General features: G+C 43.6%; 1 protein-coding gene across 1 annotated transcript; it reads left to right on the plus strand.

Annotated features, from left to right (window-relative positions):
* Positions 1–5,888: 5,888 nt before the first annotated feature.
* LOC112659516 (secretoglobin family 1D member 2-like) lies at positions 5,889–8,658 on the plus strand. The gene is made up of 3 exons (XM_025446426.2): positions 5,889–6,018; positions 7,158–7,348; positions 8,531–8,658. The coding sequence occupies exons 1-3, from the start codon at positions 5,964–5,966 to the stop codon at positions 8,558–8,560; spliced, it is 276 nt and encodes a 91-aa protein (XP_025302211.1). The 5' UTR covers positions 5,889–5,963; the 3' UTR covers positions 8,561–8,658.
* Positions 8,659–9,282: the final 624 nt, after the last annotated feature.

Raw genomic sequence — 9,282 nt, forward strand, 5'->3', positions numbered from 1 at the left:
AAACAGACACGTGTTCCCAGTGCCTCCTGATGTGAACAGGAGCCCAGAGACCCTTTGTGCCTTGAGGATAACTAATATCTATGGCCACCCACCACTCGCCTATACCTTTAGTTCCAGTACTCAGTGATTAGGAATTTAAAATCACAACAGCCTTTTCAATGTGAGCATAAAACAAGAAACCGACTGAGAAGTAACATGGAAGGAATTTTAACTGAGAGGAACCCCACTTTAATGTGAGAGAAATGCCAAAGGAACCGAAGACAAATTCCAAGGTACACGTTGTTCACATTAAGGATAAATAAACATTCCTCATTGGCAAAGTCGGTTAGATTCAGTTTGAGATTTCATTTGGAAGTGAGTTGATTTACTATGCTTCACATTTTACTTGTATGTTTTCCTTTTCATTATATAAACATTGTAGGTGACATTTACTGTCAGATACTGTGCTGAGGATTATTCCTGTATTAATTCATTTATCCAAAGATAAATCCCATGAGGCGGGCACTATTGTTATCACATTATTTTGCAGATGAGGCACTAGGCTAAGAGGGTCAGCATCTTGCTGATGTGCCCACATTTAGAAAGTGCAAGAGCTGAGCTTGAACCCAGTAGTCTGGCTCTACCGTTGGGCCCTTACACACTATTCGCACAACTCAATACGTGAACACATTCTACTTTGAAAGATCCAGCACTTCAAAATTCAACACAAACTGTAAAGCTGGATAATGGGGATTCTGATGTGAGCTGGATTGGATTCGTAAAATAATTTGAGAATAGGAGACTTCCTTCGCTGTTCTAGTTCCCTCAGAAACAGTGTGTCCATCTACTTGTTGAGATTCTTTTTTATATCTATAAGTAATGTTTCGTGATTTGATCCTTAAAATTTTGCATTTTTCACTTCGGTATATTTCAGAATAATTTTATTGCTGCTATTGTTCTGTTGCCGATGGCATCTTTTTTTCCTTGATGTCATGAATGCTAATAGCAGGTTGATAGGAAAGTAACTGTGGTTATTACATGCTGGTCTTATATTAAGTTACACAATAAACTTTATCAATTTTAACACTTTTTTTCAGTAGATTATCTGGGATTTTCTTGGTTTGATCAACTATCTATAGATGGTGACAATTCCATTGATTCATTTTTTTCTGATGGTGTTCTTACTGAAAGAGAATGTCTCAACAAGATATTTCCCTTTACTTTTCTTTTTTTTTTTAAGATTTTATTTACTTATTCATGAGAGACACAGAAGGGGTCAGGCAGAGACACAGGCAGAGGGAGAAGCAGGCTCCACGCAGGGAGCTAGACGCGGGACTCAATCCCAAGCCCCCAGGATAGGCCCTGAGCCGAAGGCAGCGATATATCACTGAGCCACTTGGGCTTCCCATTTCCCTTTTTCTTTTTTTTTTTTTAATTTTTTTATTCCCCTTTTTCTTAATAGCCTTTATTGTTTTAGAGAAGTGTTAGGTTCACAGAAAAATCAAGCAGAGCACACGGAGTCCCCATGTGCCCCTCACTTCCACATGTGCACAACCTCCCTCACTATCAACACGCCACACCTGATGGTACATTTGTCACAATTGGTGAACTTATACTGCCGCATCCTTATCACTCAAGGTCAGTAATTTATATTACATTTCACTCAGATTGTACATTTGATGGGTTTTGACAGATACACAATGATAGATATCTGGCATCATCATCTCATACAGAGTAGTGTCCCAGCCTGCAAATCCTCTGCACTCTGCATATTCATCCCTCTTTCCTCCCCAGCCCACAGACACTACGGATCTTTTACAGTCGCCATAATTTTGCCTTTCCAGGATGTCATAGAGCTGTAACCATACACTATGCAGCTCTTCAGGTTGGCTTCTCTTATTTGGTAATATGTATGTAAGGTTCTTCTGTGCCTTCTCACACCATAAAGCTCATCCTTAAGAGAGACAGAACCTTAGAAATATATCCTGTTGTCTGAAGGCACCACAGTTTCTTCCTCCACTGACCTACTGAAGGACATCTTGATTGCTTCCAAATTTTGGCAAATATGAATGAAAGTGCCATAAATATCATGTGCGAGTTTCAAGTAGACATATCTTTAACTCCTTTGCATAAATATCAAGAAATGCAATTGCTGGATCATATGGTAAGACTATGTGTACTTTTAAAAGAAATTACAGGGCACCTGGATGGCTCAGTGGTTTGAGCGTCTGCCTTTGGCTTGGGTCATGGTCCTGGGGTCCTGGGATCAAGTTCCGCACCGGGCTCCCCGTGGAGAGCCTGCTTTTCCCTCTGCCTATGTATCTGTGTCTCTCCTAGATCAACAAATAAAATCTTAAAAAAAAAAAAAAAAAGAAAGAAATTTCAAACCTTCCTTCAGTGTAGCCATACCCTTTTGCATTCCCACAGGCAACGAATGAGAGCTTCTGTTGCTCTACATCCCCATCCGCATTTGGCATTGTCAATAAACTATCTTTAAAAAGTAAAAGAAGCAAGTTTGCCTCGGTGGCTCAGTCGGTTAAGAGGCCAACTCTTGGTTTCACCTCACGTCATGATACTGGGGTCATGAGATCAGCCTTGGGTCAGATTATGCTTTCATCGGGGAGACTGCTGGAGAGTCTCTCTCCCTTTGTCTTTGCTCCTCTCCCCTAAAATAAATGGATGATTCTTTAAAAAACAAAAGTAAAAGAAGAAGTGAATTGGAGAGAGAGATGAAGAAACTAGCTTGAGGATCATCACCCAGAGGAATCCAACTGAGGCAGAAACTGAAATGCAAGCAGAGAACTTCACTATCATCACCCCTCTTCCATCTGACATGTCACCACCTCCAGCTACTCCGACTGAAAGTACCATTTTGTTACTTTACAATTCACATATCGTCATGCCTAAGCTAGACCTACTGGCTTCCAAACTGAACAAGTTTGAGCAAGTTCCTACTCTCTTCTGCTAGTTAGTTGACTTAACTGTTAAAATAGGAAACATGGAACACCTGGGTGGCTCAGTGGTTGAGCATCTGCCTTTGGCTCAGGTCGTGGTCCTGGGGTCCTGGGATCAAGTCCGGCATCGGGCTCCACGCAGGGAGCCTGCTTCTCTCTCTGCCATGTCTCTGCCTCTTTCTCTGTCTCTCGTGAATAAATAAATAAAATCTTTTTAGAAATAATAATAATAATAATAATATAAAATAGGAAATGTAACGGCTTGTAGATGTGTAGCAATGATTGTAGATGCGCAATTGTCTGGCCATATGTTTGCGCATTGTCTGGCCATAGCTAGTAAGCACAAATTAGTGCTACTCTTTTTATTACCGCAATTAGCATTGTCTACAGGAGGTTTTCACCCAAAGGACCAGTTGTAGAGGATTACAGTGGCATGTTTCCAGGTATAATCAGCTCACTGTTTTTGTGAGGACACATTGTTTTGAACAGATAATTTACCTGCCCCAGCCCCTGGCAACCACCATTCTACTCTCTATTTCTATGAATTTGACTACTATAGGAACCCCCTCTTAACGGAATCACACAGCATTTGTCTCTTTTAACTGGCTTATTTCCCTTAGTGTACTGTCCTCAAGCTTCACCCATTTGTAGCACGTGACTGGTTTCCTTGCTTTATAAGTCTGAATGTAAATAATATTACATTATATGCATGTACTGCATACCCTGCATCTCTTCAGGTACATGAACCCTGGGTTCTTCCTACCTCTTGGCTACTATGGATAATGCTGCTATAAACATGGATATGCAAATATGTTTGACCTCCTACTTTAAAATCTTTTGCACAGGTACTGAGAGGTGAACTCAATTGATCGTATTAACTCTCCTTGTAATTTCCGGAGTGACCTTCAGGCTCTTTTCCTCAGAGGCTGCACCATTTTACATTCCCCACCAAATGCACAAGGGTTCCTTAAAGCTCCACATCCCTTGCCAATACTTGTTCTTGCTTTTTCTTTCTTCCTTTCTCCTTCCTTCTTTCCTTCCGTCCTTCCTTCCTTCCTTCCTTCCTGTTATCATGCAAGAGCCTTCATAATGGGTGTGATAAGCCCATGTGATTTTGACTAGATCTGAAATCCAGCAGGAAAGCACTAGTGCAAATAAACCTAGGTGTGTCTCGTCCCACCCACCATTCTGCCCTGACATCCCACAGAGTACAATGGAAACTCTCCTTGATTTGGCCCATCGTGTCTCTCCAGTTGCAAAGCCTTCCCTTGGCCACCATGCACTGTTGTATGTATTACATGTTCCAGGATAACCTAGGAACCTGATGTGCACAAGGAACGTGGTTTATGCCCTCTCATCTCCCCTCATGCTGTTCTTTCAGGGTCCCTCCTCCAGTCATCTCTTCAAGTCAGAATACTCTATACCTCTGAATGGCTCTCCTATATGCTCCTCTGGATAACCAGACTGACCTCCCAATGCATTTTGTAAGAATTTTCCACACCTCCTCTGTGTTTCCATACAACATGCTGCTCATGCCTGGGGAGAGGCAGAGGGAGAGCTCCGGTAGGGGCGCTCTATGCCCAGACCATGATGACTGAGGTGTGAGCCTTCTAGTTGGCAACTAAAACTGAGTTTTCCAGTTTTCCAGAGTGGCTGCACCATTTCACATTCCCACCAACAGTGCAGGAGGGTTCCCTTTTCTCCGCATCCTCTCCAACATTTGTGGTTTCCAGCCTTGTTAATTTTCCCCATTCTCACTGGACCACCCCGATGTTTATAGCGGCGCTGTCCACAATAGCCAAACTGTGGAAGGAGCCTCGGTGTCCATCGAAAGATGAATGGATAAAGAAGATGTGGCTTATGTATACAATGGAATATTACTCAGCCATTAGAAATGACAAATACAAAAAAGAAAAGAAAAAAGAAAAAAGAAAGAAATGACAAATACCCACCATTTGCTTCAACGTGGATGGAACTGGAGGGTATTATGCTGAGTGAAATAAGTCAATCAGAGGACAAACGTTATATGGTCTCATTCATTTGGGGAATATAAATAATAGTGAAAGGGAATAGAAGGGAAGGGAGAAGAAATGGGTAGGAAATATCAGAAAGGGAGACAGAACATGAAGACTCCTCACTCTGGGAAACGAACTAGGGGTGGTGGAAAGGGAGGAGGGCGGGGGGTGGGGGTGAATGGGTGACGGGCACTGAGGGGGGCACTTGACGGGATGAGCACTGGGTGTTATTCTGTATGTTGGCAAATTGAACACCAATAAAAAATAAGTTTATTATTAAAAAAAATAAAACTAATGAGGAGCTTCTCTGTCTCCATTAGAGCCTGATTTGATTTCAGATGTCTTTGATATTTTTAAAAATATTAGATTAGAATAGGAGATTAGTATTGAAGAGGTAGTCTTCCTCTTGGCATTGCCTTTTCTTGGGACTCTAAAACCACTCAATCCTTTCACTATGGTCACCATGCTAACCTTTCTCCCTCACCTGCTCAAGGGGAAACTTGGCATAGCAGGCATCATTTCATACTGAAGATACACCCTAATCAATTTAGTGCTTTGTTGATTCATATCCATTCATTCTTCCAAGGGTATTTACTTTTCCACTCCTGTATGCCAGGCACTATGCTAAGTAAGACTGAGCAAAACCAGAGGCTTCCTGTACAGTTTGTGAGCTACTGTCCAGGGGAGGGGGCCTGCATCTACTAATTGACTACACATTTGTAAAACTACAACCTCAGTGTTTGCTACAAAGGAGAGGTGCCTGCTGCTAGCAATGCCTATGAATAGGAACTTTCATATTGGAAATGGATGGATGGATGGATGGATGGATGGATGGCATGAGCCTGAGAGAGGAACGGAGGGCTGGAAGCCAGGCCCATGACCTGACCACATGTTTATTTGGGCAACACCAGAGAGGCTCTCTAGCTATAAGTAGCCCTGGGCTCCCCAGGCTGCTTTGTTCAGCTGCTAATTGCTCAGCATTCACTAAAGCTGAAAACTCAAAGCAAAATAAACCATGAGGCTGTCCCTGAGTGTCCTGCTGGTCACTCTGGCTCTTTGCTGCTATGAGGGTGAGTATCACTACTCATCAGACAGGCACCAGCCCTGGTGAGTACCCTTCTCTGAGCTAGGTGAACCTAAGTGGCTTTTCTCTTTTTCCCTCTGCTTGTACACTAGCCCTCCACTCCACTCCCAACCTCAGCGCTCATTTTATCAGTTCCCAACACCCTGGAAGTTCTATAACAAAACGTTGCAGGCAATTTTCAAGAGCTTCCACTGAAACTTCCCTCCTTATCTGTGAGCTGTGTTTCAGAAGCAGAGGACTTAAGATTTAGGTCAGAATCATGGCTCTCATTTGCCAGTGCTTTGAACTTGAACAAAATGCTTGATGTCTCCAAGTCTCTCCTCGTCGTTGGGTCTGACAGATACCACAAGAATAGCTACAGCAATGGATGAGATTAAGTCTATCAAGGGTCTAACTTTGGCCATCAAGCTGATATCTACTGTTCCCAGACGTTCCCCTTTCCAGAGTTTTCCAGGTGCCAGTGTAGTCCACAGCTTTTAAACTCAGGGATTCAGGCTCATAAAATGTTACAACTGGAAGGGCTTGGGGAGAGTTCTCACTTTCAGAAGAGCCTGTGTTTTCTTAGTCTCTGATAATAAGTCTTTAAGGGGGCTCTGGGAGTAAGAAGTACTCACTACATCTAGTCCTGAGTAGATCTCACTGTATCCACCAATCTTCCTGGTTTTCTAGGAGTGCTGCCAGTATTTTGTGATAGAACAAGTACGCTCAGAGGGTTGGGATTTCTGTTTGTATAGATGAATTCCGGCCACCCATTCCACAATATTTTTGCATATCTTCTTACCCAGAATACTAACCCAGTCTTCTTTGTCCTTCTATTTCATATGACTTCCTAAACATCCTCCTCTTTCCCTCTGCTGAGCAGACAAGAGGGTCTTGGAAAGGAGGGGACTATGTTTTAACAAGAATAAAAACTGAATTGGGGATCAGTAAGCCTGTATTCCAGTCCTGGCTCTGTGCTCACTCCAAGATATAAGGAAGTCACAGTTCTACTGTCCCACATTGTCACTGGCACTCTTATGGAATGAGATCCTAGAACCTCTTGGGTTCCTGTCTAGTTCTGACTTCGGGGAGCCACGGGAAAATGTGATTTTCCTTACATTGATTGTATTTCTTTTTCTTCACCAGCCAATGCGATCGTATGTCCATCCCTTGGAAAGGAAATGATTGCCTTCCTCTTTGAACATGAAGCTTTATACAAGCCTCACCTGCAGCTTGCATATAACCCACCTGAAGCAGCCCTTAATGCCAAGTTGCAAGTGAAGAGCTGCACAGATAAGATACCCATTGTGCAAAGAAAGCTAATTGCAGGCGTATTGGTAATTCATTCTTTCTCTGTTCATAGAGACTTCTGCTCAGCTGAGCAGCCAGGAAGGCAGTCAGGGTGCTGCTCTGTGGGAGCACAAGAGGCGGGGGTACCTGTCTCCCTGCTGGCCCCTGACAGGGTGAGAGCTGGCCACAGGGTGGATGACATTACACCTGAGGAGACACACTGAGGCTGCACAGAACATCTGGGCACCTTCCTTCTTCTTAGGTCACTTTCCTGGGTGCTAGGTTACCCATAGTGAACTGGGGAGGAGGACAACTAGGGCCCCAAGCTGTGATATCAAAGGGTCAAAGCCTGGCTGCTTCCTTGCCTGGGAGCTTCCCTGAGGGCAGGTTCTCCCCTCAGAGTGGACACAGTCCTAAGGCAGTCCCCTGGGGGTGATGGGAATGTTGAATGGGGAGTCAGCTAGGAGGAAGGAAACCTGGCTCTCTGTCAACAGTGCCAGGGCAGCTGGCCGGGCACTCTGGCAGCTGCTGCAAAGCCAAGGCCTACCCCCCCATACCTCAGCCCATTTCACCACTCTCTGTCTACTACTGTCTCCCTTAACGTGCTCATGTCCAGAGACCTTCCTTCCTCTGTCTCTTGTAGCCACATGTGAAGGTGAAACACTTAAATAACATATTTATCAAGAAATAAGATACCTAAAGGTACCTCTCAGCCCATCGAGTGCTGGATTTAGGTCATGAGGTTCAATCACAAATGCCCACAGGGACTGGGTTTTCAGTGCTGAGAAGACATGTGTCATCCGGTTGAATTTCTATACTGTGAGCCCGAGACTCCCCTTAAAGCCATATTCCCAAAGTTCTGTCCCACTTTTGTTCTAGTAACACCACTGTATCCCCACTGCAGTGAAAAATTAAGAGTCTTCTGCCCTGGGATAGCAAAGAAAAAAACTCCTGGACTGCTCCTCCTTCCATTAGAAACCTGAGTCTTGGGTCACCTCACGCTTTATTTGCCAGACTATGGAAATAAGTTTTTCCTGACTTGCATGACTTGTTGTAATTGTGTCAGGTGTATTTAATTCACCATCCTCCTGGGTTTCCTGTCTTGTGCCCATTCTGCTTGCCTTTTGTTGGTCAAAACTTCACTGACAAGTTTTTGTGAGTGACAGTCTGTGTTAAGGTGTCCTCCCCAGGAGCAGCATGACTGAACTTCTCTTTCTTTATCTGTCTAGGAAAAAATCCTGGTGAAATGTATATTTTGAATCTTCTGTACTAGTACTTCTGTCTCCCAATGGTCACCTGATCTTCTGGAAAATGTAAAGGTTTCAACATCTTCCTTCAATAAATCACTCACCCTGCATTACTGTATTTGTCTTGTTATTACCCCCCCCCGCAGTCTCCAGCCTTGAGTTGGGGTGGTCTTCATCAAAAAGAGCCCATTGGGTGTTGCCAACAGTAAATTTCAGAGACCTACTGTCCAGTTACCCACGGCAGCCTGAGGAGCAGGGACCACAAGACTGAATATTTACTCAAGAATCATTGTGCATCACTTTATAGATTTCCCATTCACATGGCCATCAGTAAAAATGAAATTTCAGGGTAATAAATGATACAAACGTTGCTGCTATGATTTTGTATGAAGGATACCCACAGCCGAGCTACCTGATTGTCACACGGTTCTCAACTAGCAGCATCTCTAATATTGTGCCCTTATCACAACTACAACCAACCTGCCTGGGCTTCACATCTTCTTCACTCTGGTTTTGACCCAAAAAACTCTCTGGTATTATTTTTTTTCTGTCTACTTCTCAGTGTTTAGTGCATCTCCAGGGTTCACCCTTCAGTTAACTCTTTGTAACTCAGCACATGCACATTACTCTGCGACCTCTAGACCACTCACCAACACCTCAGGCTAATGCTTTTCCCTTACATTCTCCCCAGAGTTCCAAAAGCAGCATCCAGCAGCGTCCAGGTCATCAAGGTG

The sequence above is a fragment of the Canis lupus genome, chromosome 18, assembly GCF_003254725.2.
Source record: "Canis lupus dingo isolate Sandy chromosome 18, ASM325472v2, whole genome shotgun sequence".
Taxonomy (NCBI): domain Eukaryota; kingdom Metazoa; phylum Chordata; class Mammalia; order Carnivora; family Canidae; genus Canis; species Canis lupus.